General features: G+C 58.2%; 10 protein-coding genes and 1 non-coding gene across 11 annotated transcripts; 5 read left to right on the top strand and 6 right to left on the bottom strand.

Moving 5' to 3' along the window:
* Window positions 1–91: 91 nt before the first annotated feature.
* On the top strand, window positions 92–1,066 carry PSEUBRA_003640 (Crotonase superfamily; the record flags this gene model as incomplete). The annotated part of the gene is made up of 1 exon (XM_059465115.1): window positions 92–1,066. The coding sequence occupies one exon, from the start codon at window positions 92–94 to the stop codon at window positions 1,064–1,066; it is 975 nt and encodes a 324-aa protein (XP_059321422.1).
* Window positions 1,067–1,143: 77 nt separating this feature from the next.
* PSEUBRA_003639 (Rhodanese-like domain protein) lies at window positions 1,144–1,765 on the bottom strand (the record flags this gene model as incomplete). Its single annotated transcript, XM_016436699.1, has 3 exons — window positions 1,144–1,200; window positions 1,294–1,574; window positions 1,654–1,765. 3 exons carry the CDS (start codon window positions 1,763–1,765, stop codon window positions 1,144–1,146), a joined length of 450 nt encoding a protein of 149 aa, XP_016291996.1.
* A 538-nt stretch (window positions 1,766–2,303) lies between these two features.
* Window positions 2,304–4,289, top strand: PSEUBRA_003638 (Bromodomain transcription factor; the record flags this gene model as incomplete). The annotated part of the gene is made up of 1 exon (XM_059465114.1): window positions 2,304–4,289. One exon carries the CDS (start codon window positions 2,304–2,306, stop codon window positions 4,287–4,289), a length of 1,986 nt encoding a protein of 661 aa, XP_059320616.1.
* Window positions 4,290–4,859: 570 nt separating this feature from the next.
* PSEUBRA_003637 (Translation Initiation factor eIF- 4e) lies at window positions 4,860–5,675 on the top strand (the record flags this gene model as incomplete). Its single annotated transcript, XM_016436710.1, has 1 exon — window positions 4,860–5,675. The coding sequence occupies one exon, from the start codon at window positions 4,860–4,862 to the stop codon at window positions 5,673–5,675; it is 816 nt and encodes a 271-aa protein (XP_016291994.1).
* Window positions 5,676–6,187: 512 nt separating this feature from the next.
* On the bottom strand, window positions 6,188–7,408 carry PSEUBRA_003636 (Small GTPase superfamily, ARF/SAR type; the record flags this gene model as incomplete). Its single annotated transcript, XM_016436698.2, has 5 exons — window positions 6,188–6,594; window positions 6,788–6,848; window positions 6,954–7,012; window positions 7,174–7,192; window positions 7,385–7,408. The coding sequence occupies 5 exons, from the start codon at window positions 7,406–7,408 to the stop codon at window positions 6,188–6,190; spliced, it is 570 nt and encodes a 189-aa protein (XP_016291993.2).
* Window positions 7,409–7,926: 518 nt separating this feature from the next.
* PSEUBRA_003635 (Phosphoribulokinase/uridine kinase) lies at window positions 7,927–8,820 on the bottom strand (the record flags this gene model as incomplete). Its single annotated transcript, XM_059465113.1, has 1 exon — window positions 7,927–8,820. The coding sequence occupies one exon, from the start codon at window positions 8,818–8,820 to the stop codon at window positions 7,927–7,929; it is 894 nt and encodes a 297-aa protein (XP_059321421.1).
* A 495-nt stretch (window positions 8,821–9,315) lies between these two features.
* Window positions 9,316–10,407, top strand: PSEUBRA_003634 (3-beta hydroxysteroid dehydrogenase/isomerase; the record flags this gene model as incomplete). Its single annotated transcript, XM_016436720.1, has 1 exon — window positions 9,316–10,407. One exon carries the CDS (start codon window positions 9,316–9,318, stop codon window positions 10,405–10,407), a length of 1,092 nt encoding a protein of 363 aa, XP_016291992.1.
* Window positions 10,408–10,683: 276 nt separating this feature from the next.
* PSEUBRA_003633 (uncharacterized protein) lies at window positions 10,684–13,005 on the bottom strand (the record flags this gene model as incomplete). Its single annotated transcript, XM_016436695.2, has 1 exon — window positions 10,684–13,005. The coding sequence occupies one exon, from the start codon at window positions 13,003–13,005 to the stop codon at window positions 10,684–10,686; it is 2,322 nt and encodes a 773-aa protein (XP_016291991.2).
* Window positions 13,006–13,205: 200 nt separating this feature from the next.
* PSEUBRA_006475 lies at window positions 13,206–13,317 on the bottom strand. Its single transcript has 2 exons — window positions 13,280–13,317; window positions 13,206–13,241 (listed from the first exon to the last, which is right to left on the bottom strand). It is a non-coding gene; the product is annotated as a tRNA-Pro (tRNA).
* Window positions 13,318–13,879: 562 nt separating this feature from the next.
* Window positions 13,880–15,163, top strand: PSEUBRA_003632 (uncharacterized protein; the record flags this gene model as incomplete). The annotated part of the gene is made up of 2 exons (XM_016436719.1): window positions 13,880–14,649; window positions 14,725–15,163. The coding sequence occupies 2 exons, from the start codon at window positions 13,880–13,882 to the stop codon at window positions 15,161–15,163; spliced, it is 1,209 nt and encodes a 402-aa protein (XP_016291990.1).
* A 61-nt stretch (window positions 15,164–15,224) lies between these two features.
* PSEUBRA_003631 (Class II aldolase/adducin N-terminal) lies at window positions 15,225–16,381 on the bottom strand (the record flags this gene model as incomplete). Its single annotated transcript, XM_016436685.1, has 2 exons — window positions 15,225–16,236; window positions 16,311–16,381. The coding sequence occupies 2 exons, from the start codon at window positions 16,379–16,381 to the stop codon at window positions 15,225–15,227; spliced, it is 1,083 nt and encodes a 360-aa protein (XP_016291989.1).
* Window positions 16,382–16,424: the final 43 nt, after the last annotated feature.

Below are 16,424 nucleotides of genomic sequence, written 5' to 3'. Positions count from 1 at the left end.
GGCTCGTGAGTGCGGAGCTGCAACCCCCCACTTCATCATCTCGCTTGTCTAGCTTTATCACCACTCACAACCGCCAGCTCCGCCAAAGAACATGTCTCCGCCACCGCCAACGCAGACACTCGCAGGGGGCGCAGTGACCATCAATCACGTGCGCCTCCATCCCTACTCGTCTCGCCTTCCCACCGACCAGCCGGCGCTGGCGATGGTATGCACAATCAATCGGCCGTCTGTCAAGAACGCCGTGGACCGGTCAACCGCCACCACCCTCCACGATGCATTCACCGCCTTTGCCCACGATCCTTCGCTGCAGGTAGCAATCCTCACCGGCGCCGGGGGCACCTTCTGTGCTGGGGCGGATCTCAAGGCTATCCTCTCCTCCGCGTCCTCTTCTGACGCCGGCAACCTGCTCGATCCGAACCTGGACGCCCCCGCGCCGATGGGCATCACCCGACTGGCGATGAACAAGCCCGTCATTGCGGCGGTGGAAGGCTTTGCCGTCGCGGGCGGGTTGGAGCTGGCTCTGTGGGCAGATCTGCGCGTCGCTTGCGAGAAGTCCCACTTTGGCGTGCTGTGTCGCCTGCGGGGCGTACCACTGATAGACGGTGGCACGGTGCGGCTGCCTGCGCTTATAGGCGGGTCGAGAGCTGCCGAGCTCAGCTTGACGGGCAGACTTGTGGGCGCGAGAGAGGCGGAGGCGATGGGGCTCGTCAATTATGTCGTACCAAAGGGTGAGGGAAAGGAAGGGTGGTCAAATGTGATGGTCAAGGCGCTTGAGGTGGCCGCTGGGATGGCGGCGAATCCACAGACGTGCATGCTCAACGACCGAACGAGCATGCTCAATGCCATGTATCCAACGGTGGAGGGGCCGGAGAAGGCGGGACGGGATGGGGCCGAGGGAGTAGTCGATCTCAGACTCAAAGGAGGGCTAAGGACCGCAATGCAGAGAGAGTTCGAGTTAGGGTTGAATAGTCTGGAAAAGCTCTTCGAGGAGGGAGCGGTGGGTGCCTTTGTCAACAGAACGGGCGAGCAGAGGGATGCTGATCGCAAGGCGAGAAGCAAGTTGTGACACACGAATAAAGCACAATCTCAACGATCTATTTCTACGAGAGTGTGCTGTGTTCTTGTATGAAGAGGTGCGATGAGTCAGTCGCGGTGCTCCCACGCGGAAGCATCGTACTTCTCGACCACGGCAGGGTCTTTCTGTGCGATCGCAAAGGACGTGAGAAGTGATGGTCAGCATACCTTTCCCTCGTATCTTTCGTACTGATCCGAATGCGTGACTGAGCAACCCACCTTGTACTTGTCCTGAAACTCGCTGAAGCCGCCCCGGAGCACGAGCACCTCCTGCTTCTGCTCCCCTTCATTCTCCAGCTTTCCCGCCTCCACGGCGGCCTGCCTGGCTTGCGCATACTGTCCCGCGGCCTTCGGTCCTCTCGCTTGCGAGAGATGGCAGTGGAACACCACCTGCTTGTAGTCCTTCAAAGGCCCGTAGATCAGATCTTGCACTTGATCCGGGAAGGTGGAGGATGGGTGGTTGCGCGCATTGAGGATGTTGCCTCCTTCAAAGTCGTCATCTGCATATCGCCGGGCAGAAGCAAGAAGAGGATCAGTATGAGCCCAAGGGGTCGAAAGCGGGGACGAAGGGAAACGTACCTCGGACATCCACAATGGCGACCTCGCGCTGTTTGGTATCGGAGCCAGTCTTGCGCACCTGCTCCGCAAGGCTGTCTCGGTCGATATACTTGTACAGCGGCTGGAACGACATGGCTCTTGTCTGTGATGGCTGAGAGAATTTGCGTCGAAGCTCGATGAGTCGTTCGGCTCGATCCTGTTGCGTGCAGCGGAGCTGTGCGGTGGTGGACAAGAAGAGACGCCGAGATGCCCGAGATAGAGGGAGCTGGCGTGGTAGCGGGACAGAAGAAGTGGTAGTCGCGCGAGCTGCTCTGCCAATGAGCATTAAAGTCGCGAATGAAGCCGAAGTGTGGTAAGATGAGGGTCGATGCGAATGAGGCTCGAAAGGGTGTTGCCAGGAAGAAGTGGTCGAGAAGGATACAAGCCAAGCTGATCTGTTCGCGCCATGCACGGCGGCCATGAGGTGACTTTTGGCTCGAGGTGGAGGCGACGCTGATCGCAACCTAACACAATATAAAAATCCACGGCTGTTAGGCTCGAGGTCAGAAGCCAGCTGAACGCACATGATCGCATCGCGACTCTCCATCCTTGTTCCCTGACCGCATCCTTTCTTCTCGCAGTAACGTTTGGCTGTTCGAATCGCAGGGCATTTCGGAGCCCTCGTCGACAACATGCCGGCAGGAAGCGTGCCCAGCTGGGCCGTGACCTCATCCTCGACGGCGCTCTTCGGCGGAGGCAGTTCCAACGCCAGTGGCCGCGCAGCTGCGGATGCGAAGCTCGCTTCTTCATCCAACGGCGCATCAATGACAGCATCACAACAGCAGCCATCAAGACCGGAGTCTGATGCTCCGCTTCGATCAGTCAATCAGTCTGCATCCTCAGCCGCAGCAGCTGGCGATGACAAACCCTATCAGCCCAAGCGCAAGCAGAGACCTATCACCCATTGCCCACCTCTTACTACTGTAGCATCTTCCTCGCGTGTTCCGTACGCGATACCCTATGTCGACGACTCGAGCGCTGACAATGCTCTTCATCAGCTCATCGCAGCGCAGGCGAAGCGAGCGGGATTCGACGCGACAACTGCTTCGGCGCTCAACGAGGTGAGCCAGCTGATGAAGAAGTTCCTCACCTCGGTCTTTTCGGCTGCTACGCACGCGGCTGAATTGTCCTGTCGAGGACAACAGTCTGCAAGGGATCTGATATATGCGCTCGAGACGCACGGTCAGCCCATTAGGGAGCTGCGCGACTTTCACCGTCAGCAAGTACGAGAAGCGGACGAGGAGGATGAGAAGAACAAGGCAGGGGCGCAGGCAAGGAGTAAAGCAAGCGAGCACGCCAGTGCGCCTGCAACGTACAAGGCAAAAGGAAGGAGAGCAGAAAAGGCGAGGCAACCTGCAGACAGCGAACAGGATGAAGAAGAAGACTGGACGCAGGGAAGCAACGCTTTCCTCCCGTCCGATTCGGATGACGGCTCCGAGATGGACGCCTGGTTAGTCAGCAGCGACTCGGACGACGATCACGGCAATCGACGCGGAGCTGTACATGCCCGCGTCATGAAGCGCAAGCACGACATCGCACGAACCCTTGCCAAGAGACAACGCCGGCAAGACAAGCTGCGTCCGCCCGTCACAGGCGAGCTCGGCCCCTCGGCATCAACGTCGTCTTCAGCGAGAGATCTGCGGGCGCTCACATCTGGCGAACAAGCATGGCGGCGAGTGGCCGACCACATCGTCCCACGACATCTGCCAGGGATGCCACCGAGACACGCATGGATGCAGACGCCCGCGTTCCCGACCAACGCGTACGGATCTTCGTTCGGCGGCGCGGACGATGACGACGAGGAGACAAACAAGAGCAAGAAGGACCCGCTGCTGCTGGTCAACCGGAAGCTGGCGAATGCGAGGCTCGTGGAAGCTTCGTTGCGAAGGTTGATCCAGAACACGGACGGGGCTGCAGCGTTAGCATACAGCGCTTCGTCGACGCGGAACAGCGATTCGTCAACAACTGTGGAGAAGGACGCACCTGCGAAAGTCAATGTTCCGCCTGCCATTGCGTCTCCAGCTCCAGCACCATCAGCTACCACCGGAGGCTTTGCTGTCCCCAAGACACCTGCGAGTGGGCTCACGCTGCGACTCAACCGGAAGATCAGTCTACCTGCATCTGCGTTCAACTCGCCCTCCCAGCCATCTACCCCGCTAGGCAGCCGCAGACCTTCTATTGCAAACTTTGGCAACACAAGCTCAGTCACAGCTCCCGGCACACCTTTGGGCATAGGCATGTCCCTCGGCTGGGGCGGCGAGCCGCTCATGTCGCCGCTCACGCCTGTCTCGGCGTCGGTCGGTGGTCCTATCACGCCCTACCCACCAACACCGGGTGGAGTCTACGGCCACTACTTCGGGTCGAACCCCAACGCCGCGGTCATTCCGAGCAGGTCAAGATCGCAGTCCATCGTCGCTGCCAATGCTGAGCCGTACAGCGGCGGTGAGGGGAACGCAGAACAGCTAGGCGTGCGAGTGCCTGGCCCAGTCAACTATAAGAATGTCTGGTACGCGCCTGGCAGCACTATCGCCAGCGGCGGTCTGGCCGGTGGTGCGACGACTAGCAAGACAGGCAATCACCCTCGCTCGGTCAAGAGGATGCGCAAGTGGAAGGTCTAGTTGCCAATACCAACATCATATCAGAGGAAGACCTTGGCGTGAGAGTGAAATCGGCGATCGTGAAGTCGCGCCTTGAAAGCAAAGACGGATTTTGAATCGAGCTGAGCGCCTTTTTGAATTCAACCCTGAGCAAGGTTGTATTGAGCTCCAGGTTGAGGCGCGAATTCTTGAATCTAGAAATGAAGCAGCTGAGAGAGAGCAGCCAAAATTTCCACTGCAATTCCCTTCTAGCGCGCTTCAGCATGCCACTTTTGCATTCTTCTCAGGTGCCTTTTGCGGGTTCATCTCTTCAACACCTCCATCACCATCACCGCCTGTTCTGCCCCACCCATCCGTAGCAGATCAGCAAAAGGCTTTCGACGCACCGTCACGGACACTCACAGCAGCTCGAGCGTCCTTCCAAACCGAGAGACCCGGTTTAGATCCTCTCGGATCAGCGCATCGCTTTCGTTTCCTTTCCGGCTCGCTCTTTCAGCGCCATCGCATTGGACCCTCCGCGCACCAGCAGTAGCTTTTTACGACACCCTCGCATCGGCCACTCCTCAGGCTCACTTCACACGACTTACAAACATGTCGGCAACCACCGACCTCCCCAAGCCGGCGGCGGACGCCTCGGCTGCCGCATTGGACAGCTCGATCGCATCCACGGTCAACGACACCTCGTCTGCCGAGCCCACCGTCACTTCCGAGAAGAACGCCTCCGAGTACCGCACCGTCTTTTCCGATTCGACCAACTTCAATGTCAAGCACCCTCTCTACAACAGCTGGACGTTGTGGTTCGACAACCCTTCGCAAAAGGGCATGGCCTCGGCACGTGGCACCAAGGAATCCTGGGGTGACGACATGAACAAGGTCGTCTCCTTCGATAGCGTGGAAGAGTTCTGGGGACTGTACAACAACGTGGTGCCACCTTCGGAGTTGCCGCAGAAGGCCAACTACTATCTGTTCAAGGAGGGCGTCAAGCCGGCGTGGGAGGATCCGGCCAACACGAATGGAGGCAAGTGGTCCATCCAACTGCCTCGCGACAAGACACGGGCGCAGATCGACAGGTTGTGGCTGTTCACCATGTTGGCTGCGATTGGCGAGACCTTGGAGGCACCCTTCCCCGACGGCGTTCCCCCACCAAGCAAGGGTCCCGAAGAAGAGCTCATCACTGGTGTCATCATGTCCGCCAGAGCCAACTTTTACAGAATCGCCATCTGGACCCGCAAGGCCGAAGACACGGAGGAGCTCGCCGCCAAACTGCTCGATATCGGCAAACAGTTCAAGGTCAACGTGCTCGGGTACGATATCGATGCCAAGATCGGGCAGGGTTTGACGAGCGATGTCGAGTTCCAGAGCCATAAGGAGAGCGAGAAGAAGAAGGGCAAGAAGACGGTCGTGTAGGGAACCACCGTTCACGCAGAAGCAAAAAAGGTGATCTCCTCACGACAATGCGGGATGCCGTTGTACATATCTTCTTGGGTTCTGAAACCTTTATATCATGTCATCCAGCGTGCGATCAGTAATCGGTCTGAGTGCCACTCGAAAACAACTACACGCCATGTCAAGAGCGCCGTCGGACAATCGCATCTCACACAAGCACGGGCGAGTCGCAAAGCGAGCATTGTCAGTGACGAGGCTATTTTGGCATTTCTGAGCAGACGGGCAGAGAGAACGGGCGAGCGCTCCAGTCAGATGTGCTCGCGCGTAGGTGTGTCGAAGAATGGAAGGGATGTGATGCGGGATAAAGACCGTGCAGCTGCCACCGATGAACAGCGGTTTGCGTGCAGCAGCACGTGATGGACGATTCGGATGCGGTGTCGGCTGGACCTTTGCGCAGCGGGGAAAGGACGCTGTACGGGAGATGCAGTCGATCGACTGGAATGAAGCTCGACAACGAGGTTGGCGTGCGCGCCTTAAATGTACTGCGAGATCCATCGGAAACCCTCACCGTAACCCTGGCGCATGACGACGGAGCACATGAAGATCTCGATAGGCCTGATGTCCTTGAGCGGCACCTTGCCCTTGCCCGTGGTCTGGTAGAGCCCGACAGCCTGGCGCAGCTCCTCCTCGCTCACGGCGCCCGGGGCGTCGATCTTGTTGCCGAGGATCAGGAAGGGCACCTTGGAGAGCTCCTCGATGGCAAGCAGCGCGTCGAGCTCTGCGCGAGCCTCGGCGAAACGCTCGTGATCTTGAGTATCGACAAGGAAGACGATGCCGTCGACCTCAGGGAAGTAGTCCTTCCAAAGGCGGCGCGCTTGCTGGTGTCCACCGAGATCGTATGTGGTGAACTTGACTTGGCCGATCGCAAGCTCTTCCGAGGCTGTTGTGGGGTGAAATAGGTGCGGCGGCGTGCCAAAGAACGAGAAGCGAGAAGATTCGGCGCAAAGCGGCGGCGGCGACGGATCGTTGAGTACATGGGTGTCACAGGAAGCGAGTGGTCAGCGTCCGTTGCAGGGAACAAGAGCGGGCGGCTTCCTGAGCCTCTGAGGGCTCAAATGAGGAGCGGAACATACTTGGGTGAAGAGTGGGCTGCAATGTGGCCAGACGGTCGTTCTTGAGCATGTGCAAAAGCGTCTGTTGCGGCGAGAGCGAGTCGAAAGGACATGCGGCAGGATGAGAAAGGGCGGTACGTCAGCGAGTTTGAAGCAGATGCGAGAAGTGCAATTGAGTGATACGTACGGTCTTACCGGCGTTGTCGAGACCAAGGAAGAGAATCTTGGCATTCTTGTGCGCCAGACCTGTGAGTCAAGAGGAGTGGTGGGCAACGTGATAAATCCGAGGTTGTCAGCCGGCTGTTCGTAGATGCTGGGCTGAGACCCGCTGTAAAAGCTTCGCTCCTGTCTAATCTGTCGGCACAGGCTGCAGCTTGATCTGGTACAGCTTCGACCGTGATACGTACCAAGCTGGGCGAGAATGTCCTGCAAGTCGTGCAATCAGGAATGGTCGTATGAGTGGAAAGCGAGAAGGTCAGCAAACATTTGTCCCAGCCATCGTGGTGAAGACTCCGGAGTCGATCCAATCCGAGCAGCAGTGCGAGCGCCATGCAGCGGCAACGAGGCCGAGATGGCTTAGATCGAAGTACACCCGCCAGTGTGTCCGCTAGTACCTACCCAAAACCAGTTGAGGATGAACATGTTGGCTCGTGATGCGTGCGGAGTATCGACTCGAGGCGATGTGGCGAGCGATTCGACGAGGATGCAGCAGTACGATGTGCTTGAACGAGTTCGGCCTTGGCGCTGTGTGATCGAAGCCGATAAGTCGTGCGGAGGTCGATGATGTAGCAACGATGATGATGATGATGACCAAGAAGATGCTGAGCAAGTGATTTGGAATTGATTTCTTTACGAATGTCGTCGAAAGCGAGACACACAGCTAAGCGCCTTCGCACTTTCAACCCGCACGCTCACGGTTTCACGAAGCCTCGACGTGGCGTGGCGGTGACTTTTGGCTGCAATTTTTGGTCACATCTCAAGTTCAGAGGGCGCGTGCGTTCTCACGATCAAATCGGGCCCGATCCAGTGTCTTCTCAGCTCCAGCTCAAGGCTGTCCCCGACGATACACTCGGTCATGTTGACAGAGCATAATGAGTTGCACAGCGCTTGGAGCGCATTGACGTTATCGAACGTGGCAGTTGAGCCCAATGGATTCGGGCTTAAAGCTTGGTGGTGAGGAAGCTCCATATCGCCGCGCACGTCTGATCCACCAACTGGGTCATCTCCTTGGAGAACGACTCGTTCTTCGTATCCTCCTCTGGTTTAACACCCAATTGAGCCGGATCCGCGTCTAGCACCGTCAACCCTGTCACCGGTCCACCTGCTATCGATGCCTCTCCATCCTTGGGTTGCACCGGCTCTCCTTGCTCCACGTCCTGGTTGACAAAAACGCCCTTGTGCGCAAGCTCGTATGCCGGCCAGACAATGTTGTCAAAGTAGCCCTCTGGATCCTTCCACACGGTGCCCTCTGCTGTTGCGTAGCCAAATCGCTCTTCTCGTCTCTGCTTGAGCACCGCTCGCGGTGTGCGCAGAAACACCTTGACTTCCATCGTCGAGCGCACCTCGGGGTCGTAGTACAGCAAGAAGCCGTCCGCCAGCATCAACCGCACGCCGTCCGCTGGAAAGGAGCTGGATGAGGATATTGATGCAAATTTGCCCTTCCACGTGTTGAAGACAGACTCGGAGATGGGACAGTCTGGCTGGGAGTTGAGATGATCGTGCGAAGAGTGTTCCGATGGGAACGAGCCGGTAGACTTGATGTGTTCGATGGTGCGGTGCATTCTCTTGTAGTCGATGGCTGTTGGGGGGTGGTCCCAGTCGGTGACGCCAAACTCCTCGTTCACCGGCAAGGTCGCTTCTGGCGGCGCAAAGTCGTCTTGATGCAGGATGAAAGCATCTCTGATCCCGCCCTGGCTGCTGCTACCTTCGCCGTGATTGGCTGGGTTCAGGATCTGGAGCAGATGCTTGGCCAACGTCGTCTTGCCAGAGCAGGTTGCACCGCCGACACCGATTACCACAATGCGCGACGAGGAGGTACTACTTGATGCCGCCATCCTTGGAGCAGTGTATCGACGAACTGATCGCAGGGTAGCCGCTGCGAGTTTGTTCGAAGTCTTGAGTGTTGCTGTCAGGGAAAGGGGTGATAGCAGCCGTATCATCGGTTGCAGTGAGCAAGCTGTCAAAACGGTGCTTCTCCGCAGATTGGAGTCAGATCTTCCTGGGCTGAAAGGCACTAATCGGCCGACAGCGCTGCCGGGCAAAGAGGCGTTGATGTGACGTGAGTGGAGGTTTGCCGGTCTCGAAATTGTGACGCAGCGGCAGGAAGAAAAGGCGTGCGCCTATAACGCTCGGCAATGCACAACTCTCTGTGGTCAGCGTGGACGGGCATGGCAAGCAAGTCCGTGCTCAGCGGTTGGAAGAGCAGAGCATGCTCGTTACAAGGCCCAGTCAGTCCGCCGGCAAGTTCTGGCACTGAATATAACATCGCGTGTCCTCTGACCTGCCGCACTTCTTGCCCACAAACCACCAACTATCAACACTCATACACCATGCCAGCCATCAACTCCAACTCGCACGTCCTCGTCACTGGCGGTTCCGGCTTCATCGCCATCTGGTGTGTCTACCAGCTCCTCGAGCGCGGTCACAAGGTGCGCGCCACCGTTCGCTCCGACGACAAGGGCAAATATCTCCAATCCGTCTTCTCCAAGTACGGCGACTCGCTCTCCTACGCCATCGCTGAAGACCTCGAAGCTCCCGGTGCTTTCGATTCTGCGGTCCAGGGTGTCGACGCTGTCCTTCACACCGCCTCGCCGTTCCATTTCAACGTCGAGGGTGATCCCAAGCGAACCCTCATCAACCCAGCCGTCAACGGCACGCGCAACGTGCTCAATTCGATTCACCAGCACGGCAAGGACGTCAAGCGCGTGGTCGTCACCTCGTCCTTCGCTGCGATCCTCGACTCCACCCGCCAGGGTCACATTGTGTACACCGAGAAGGACTGGAACCTGTCTTCCGTGGAAAACGTCGAGAAGAAGGGCAAGGATCAGGAGGCACCCGATGCCTACCGCGCCAGCAAGACCATGGCCGAGCGCGCGGCGTGGGAGTTTGTCGAACAGAACAAGCCCAGTTGGGATCTTGTCACCGTCAACCCACCGCTCGTGTTCGGGCCCATCATTCACCAAGTTGCAGCCGCAGAGAAGCTGAACACTTCGGTCGGGTTCGTCTGGGGTCTCCTCCACGGCAGCAAGAAGGAGGAGGACCTCCTGGCGCCTGCTGGAAACTGCGTCGATGTTCGTGACGTAGCATACGCCCACGTCGAAGCTCTGGTCAGGGACGACGCCGGCAGCAACCGCTTTGCCACCTCCCTCGGTCCTTTCACCTACCAGGACGTCGTCGATATCATCCACGAGGACAGCAGCGTCCCCGAAGAGTGGAAGAAGCAAGTCCCCGTCGGCAAGAAGGGCGCCGGAAAGGAGGTCAAGCAGAACGAGCTCGACGGATCCAAGGCTACCAAGGTGCTCGATCTGAAGTATGTTCAGCTTAAGCAGGTCGTGCAGGACATGGTGGCTAGTTTGGCTGATTACGAGAAGCGCGGCTGGAAGGGCGTGCCCAGTGAGGACATCCTCTCGCGCACCAAGTAGATGCTTTCTGATGGTGCCTTTGCGCTCTTGATTCAATGTAAAACGATCAGTTCCGATGCAGTCATGGGAACGGTTTTGTGTGTCTGTATCACTCTCTGAAATGGTTAGGGTTGCGTTGCATCATGCAGGCCGTCGCTCTCTGCGCCCTTCGCTCGAGCCGACGGTCTTTCACACTTCGCGAACCACATCACCTTTTTGCCTCACAACGCTGCTTTTCGAGGATCACAAGACACGTTGCTGAGAATACGTGTAGATGAATACTTGCAATCGAATGGCTCAGTATCCTCCTCGTCTTAGCTCGACAGCACCCAGCACGAGCAGCGCGAACCCGAACGGCAGCACGCCTGCAAACACCACGATGTCCTGCCAGATCCTTCTGCCTCTCGTCTTTTTCTGCAGCTGCCTCTCCTTGCGTGCGAGCAGGATGGTAGTTGCCTCGTCCCTATCTGCGCTTGTCTGCTCGGTCAAATGGCTTGGTATAGACGCGGCTTCCTCGCCCAAGAGCGAGCTGTGTCTCGAATGGATCGAGTGGGCGGGCGCCGAGCCTGCGGGTCGCACCTCGTCCTCCTCGCCTTCGAGCAGCGGCTGCGTCTCCAATTCCCCCGCTTCACGCCGACCAAACAACCGGCTTCGCGCGAGCATCGACAGCGGCCCGGAGAAGTAGGCACTCGCCGCCTTGCTGATGTTGCTTGCAAAGGGCGGCAGGATAGCCCTCGGTCGTCGGATGTGGAATGCGATCAGCCAGACCAGGCCGGGCATGACGAAGCCGACCGCGGCGCCCATGAGACCGAGCACCTCGGAGGCACGGGTGAAGCGCGCTTCTTCGCCCTCGCGCTCGCTACGACGGAAACCGCCGACGCCAGAGAGATACGCGGAGGAGGCGGTGATGGACCACAGGAGGGCGCCAGCGAGCGCGTTGCGTGCGGGCTTGCCCCATGTGCGTTTGAACTTGGCGTAGCGTGAAGCTGGCTCGTGGTCTGCTGCAGGTGCTGAGGGCGAAGGAGCGGAGGTGTCGGCGCTGTCGGTGGAGAGCTGGATCGGCGCCTTTCGTCGACGGAAAGGATTGATGTTAAGCAGTCGCAACAGGCGACCCCATGACGAACGAGCGGTGGTCAGGCAGATCGCTAGGTGCGTGACGAGGATCGCAATGAAGAGGACACGGGCGACGTTGATCCAGTGATCATCGGTCGGCAGCGAAGCGAAGAGGTTAGGATGGACGTCCTGATGCAGTCTGCCCTGAACGCCGTTGACTCCAGCCACCACACCAAAGAGGATGCCCATGACGACGATGAAGGTGACTTGTCCAGCTTGCGCGGCGAGGAAGGCCTTGACGTTAGAGCGCGACGTGCCGATGCGACGCAGGCTTCGCTGGTGTGCGAGGATCTGCGGTGGGCAGGCGCTAAGCGTGAGGAGCGGGAGCAAGGAGATGGGCGCCCAGATGGAGGGCGGGCTGAAGGGGTTCATGTTGGGCCACTTGTTGCTTCCCGTTGTGGAGTATGAGTCTGAGATGTCGAGCTGTCGTGGCCCAAAGTCGCCGTCCGAAGGGTCGCCATGTGGCTTGGCATAGATCTCGACCAGAATGATCGTTACGATGATCGGATAAAACAACAGCGAGAAGAATGTGTTGAGGCGGATCAGATTGCGTTTGGCGAGCGGGAAGATGACGAGCGGAGACGAGATGATGCCGCCGACCACCAAGGTGACGAATCCTCGATCGTGGAGCGGAACGCCTTTGGGACTGTAGTTGAAGAACACTTGCAGAAGCAGATTTGCCAGCGCAAAGTAGCCGATGATGGCGCTGCCCGTGGCGTATATTGCCAGTAGCAGGCCTGAGATGACTCGACCCAGTCCACCTTTCCAGCGGGTGTATCTGCCAAAGCTTGCTCCTACGATGGCCTCAATCGAGCTGCCATTGACGTATCGACTGAGCACGACCCAGAGTCCACCCCCCACACCGCCGAGGATCGCCACTCCCACAAGCGCAACGGAGCCGATCAGGATACCAGTGCGAGCGAAGAAGTGTGGCATCGACAGTAGCACCGCGGGATGCAAGCTAGCTGAAAAGAGGTTGGCGGAGACATGTGTGGCCGAGAGACTTGCTGGTGCTCCAGGGTTGGTGAGAAAATTCCACCACGCGCGTCGGTGCTCCCGTGTAGGCCGGAACGATTGAAGGATCGACCCTGAATGGTTCCGACGCAGCTTCCTCCTCCTGCCGTCCCTGGGTGCGCTGCTGCCAGTGGCAGAGAGAGGCAGCGTTCGATCCTCGTGTAGCGCCTGTTGCTGGTCGTCCTCGTCGCTGCTGTCGTCCCACGTCTGCCCTACATCGATGCGGCCCTTGCGCATGAAAGACTGAAACTCCGAGGCTGCGTCGCTATCGGCTTCTTCGAGGTCATCGGCGTCGATGTGTCGTGACGGCGGCCGGAGCGATGTGGAGCGAGAGCTCTCTGCAGGCTGCTCGCCTTGATAGATGGTGCCGTGTCTGCTTGCGGAAGGAGATGCGGCCGCTTCTTGCTGCTCGTCGTCCTCCTCGGCGTGGTGAAGCAGAATGCTTGGCCGTTTCGATTCTCCTTCCAGCTTGGGAGGAGAAGAGCTCGACATATTGAGACGGCAGATAGGCAAATCCTTGTCCCTGCACCTCTCCACTGCCGCTAGTGGTGCTGAGAGATTGGTACGGGATGACGGTTGCAAGAGCAGAAGTGATGATGCGTGTCGCTCGTTGGAAGTGGAGCAAAAGTATGATATTGACCGGCGCCGCGTGACACGCACGGACAGGCGCAGCAATCGATAAAAAAAGTACGGGGGCCAACCCGGAATCGAACCGGGGACCTCTGTCAACTTAGTGCATGCCTCTTTTAGAAATGAAGAGGAATAGCCCTAAGACAGCATAATAAGCCACTATACGATTGGCCCTGTGATGTGCTTGCCGAGTTAGAGGCTGTAGCCATATATACTTGTCTGACTGCATGAAGTCTGGCGGTGATGCTCGGCCTTGTTGGGCGCTTCGGAAGATCAAGCTCGCTTGTCACATTTCACTACACGGTGACCCTCATGCAGCCTCTACCCCGCAATCACACGTACAGCAACATTGAGTGGCTCGCTAAACAGACAGGGCTCATGATTGACGTCTTGAGGAGAGCTGTGCTGCACCAAGGAAAGCACGCCGGGCAGATGGATGAAAAGACTCAAAGCGATGTTTCCGGGCTCGTCAGTCAGAAGGTTTGACAGCTGAGCAACGATCAAACGGCATGTTTGAAAGCCGCGAGCCGGTTCAGGGTCCTCTTTGCGGATCTCATGCTCGCTCCTTCGTGACTTCTCAAGTGCGTGTGACGCATGACCTTGACTTGTGACTGCCACATCCCACACTTTGTCACTCGTCCACCTTCTCTAGCAGGCACGGCTTCCCCAAGTCGACTCGACCTCACCACCTTCAAGTCAGCCTTCATACCGCAGGTCCAACCCCACACCTCAAAGAATGCCCGTGCCAATAGAGAAGATCACCACACGGCACCGTGCTTCGGACGGCTTTCCGCTTGCTACAACCATCTTCCGACCCAAGTCCTCGTCCGACGTCAAAGCGAGCGTCATCTTCGCCAACGCGACGGGAGTTCAAGGTCGATTCTACCACAATGTCGCCGAGTGGCTCGCGACCAACGGCGTGGCAGCCTACACGTTCGACTATCGCTTCTCCGGTGCCTCCTTTCCGCTCGAATGCGACCCTGTCAAGCTAGCAGAGGACGAAGATTACTTCGAAGAAGCACTGCGGCAGTGTCCCGAGGACGCTGACCTCACAACGACGTGGTGCAAGGTGGACCTGGCGTCCATCGTGCGGCTAGCATACGAGTCGAATCCGCACGCAGATGTGACGGTCATCGGACACAGTCTTGGAGGTCATCTGATGGCTGTGCTGCCGTCAGATCACGTCTATGGACCAAAAGCAAAGGTCAAGCGACTGCTCAATGTGTGTGGTGGGAACGCTTTCGTCAAGAACCAGAAAGAGCCCGACGCTGCCGAGTTCGGGTTCATGGAGATCATCGTCAAGCCGCTCGCCGAGGAAAAGATCTTCCGAGCAGCCAACTTGGGACTGGGATACGACCTACCGTATGGGCCAGGAAAAGAGTGGGTGCAGTGGTACTTCCACACCCACTTCGCCTTTAATCGACCGGAGAACATGAAGCTGGCACGCGGGCTCAAGGGTATCCCGCTGCTGTACGTAGGCTTTGAGGACGACGAGAAGATTGGCAAGTAAGTATCACCTTTCTCTTTCAACAGCATTAGCAGCCGACTGACCTTCTCCATCAACCAATCGTCTGATCACAGAAACATGATGCAAAAGTATCTCGGCATGTTCGACCACTCTGACGGCCTCAAACAGTCACTCTGGATCGACCCGCCCAAGAAGAATTGGCCGCCCTGCGGTCACGTCAACGCCTTTACCAAGACTAAGCAGCCCAAGCTGGTCCCTGTCGAGCACGGCGAGGCCTACACATCCGAGAACGACTTTCAAGACGCCATCTCGAAGCACCCCAAGCCGCCACGCGACACGCTCACGAAGGAAGAGACGATCTGGAAACTGTTTCTCGACTACATTACGGGTCGGGAGGTCGACACATCGGATGCGGAGTACAAGGTGTGGACGCCGCAGGACGAGCGAGATATCGTGAAAGAGCGCGAGGAGGATGCGCGCGCGCGGGCGGAGAACCCAAGAGAGGAGGATGTACTATTGGGACTGGTGCCGCCGAGAAAGGCGAAGATGTGAAGACGAAACTTAATACTACATCTGCGCAAGTGACGGTAGTGCCAGCTTTGAGAGGTGTTGATCAGAGCAGTGTGGCGAGCAAGATAGCAGCAGTCGCAATGGGGACTGTCTGAGGACGAGCGAGCAGAGTCGCAACAGCGCCGCTTGCCAACGATCCGCCGCCATCGCCAGTCGTCGAATTGGCATCGTCCGTCTCCCACAGCTCAGGGCTGCGCGCCTCGTCCGCTCTGATGCTATCCTCAATCTGCGTCATCCAGAGCAGCCAGCTCCTCAGATAGGCGTCGTTCGCCTTGGCCGCTGCATTGGGCAGGAACAGCGGCCTGCTCCCGTTCCCAAACGCCATGGCACTCGCCTGCCACTGCACCCTGGCGCTCTTGACCGCATTGACAAACCGGAAGACCGTCTCTGGTACGCTAGTCCCGACGACCGTAGCTCCGTCGTTACGCATGAGCACGAGAGGTCTGAAGCCGTCCGTCTCGTTGACCGACCCGGCACGGGCGTTGGCGGGCCCGAACTTCTGTGCCAGCGCAAAGCCCTTCACCACGTTATCAACCGATGGCGTGATGGTGGCGGGCTCCGCGTCGAATGCGTCGAACACCGGCGCAGCGTAGCCGCCCATGAAGGCTGCACCGGACGTGGCGGCGTAGAGACTCGTCATGTCCGACACCGTCGCGTCGGCCGCCGATGCGTTGGACGATTTGTCAGGGAACATCGTGTAGGGCAGCAGCTGCTCAGGGCGATAGAAGGCGATGCTGGCCACAGTGGTGTTGGGGAAACGCTGATAGATCGATGAGTGGAGGAAGATCTCGGCGGGGCGAGCGGGGGCTGGGTAGCCAGAGAGCGCAGCAGAGGTGACGATGCTGTCGTTGATGCGCGCGACGGCAATGTCGGCTGGCGTGATCTGGGCCGCAGGGTGCGTGCCGGCCGTGATGAGGAACGCCAAGTTGGGCGCGAGCGGGTCGCGAATCGAGATGTGGCCGGGAGAGTCGTCGGCGATTGTCTGCTGAGCGAGAATGCGAGAGGCGTTGACGAGTTGGTTTACCGCCAGCTGTCGGGGCGTGAGCTGAGGCAGACTGGGGAGTTTCATGAGACATAATGGAGGGTCAGTGTGGTGATGCGAAGTGATGCCAAAGAAATGTTGACCTACGCTTGGGATGCTACCAGCTTGACCGCAGCGAGCAGGAGCAACAGTGTCCACTCGATGGTAGAGAGCCGCATCTCGATGGACGTTTAGAGGCGAGGGACTCGAAGGGCGGTGAAT

This window comes from Kalmanozyma brasiliensis (genome assembly GCF_000497045.1).
Source record: "Kalmanozyma brasiliensis GHG001 unplaced genomic scaffold PSEUBRA_SCAF23, whole genome shotgun sequence".
Classification (NCBI taxonomy): domain Eukaryota; kingdom Fungi; phylum Basidiomycota; class Ustilaginomycetes; order Ustilaginales; genus Kalmanozyma; species Kalmanozyma brasiliensis.
Note: the sequence above shows the minus strand (reverse complement) of the source record. Positions and strands in the feature narration are given on the sequence as shown.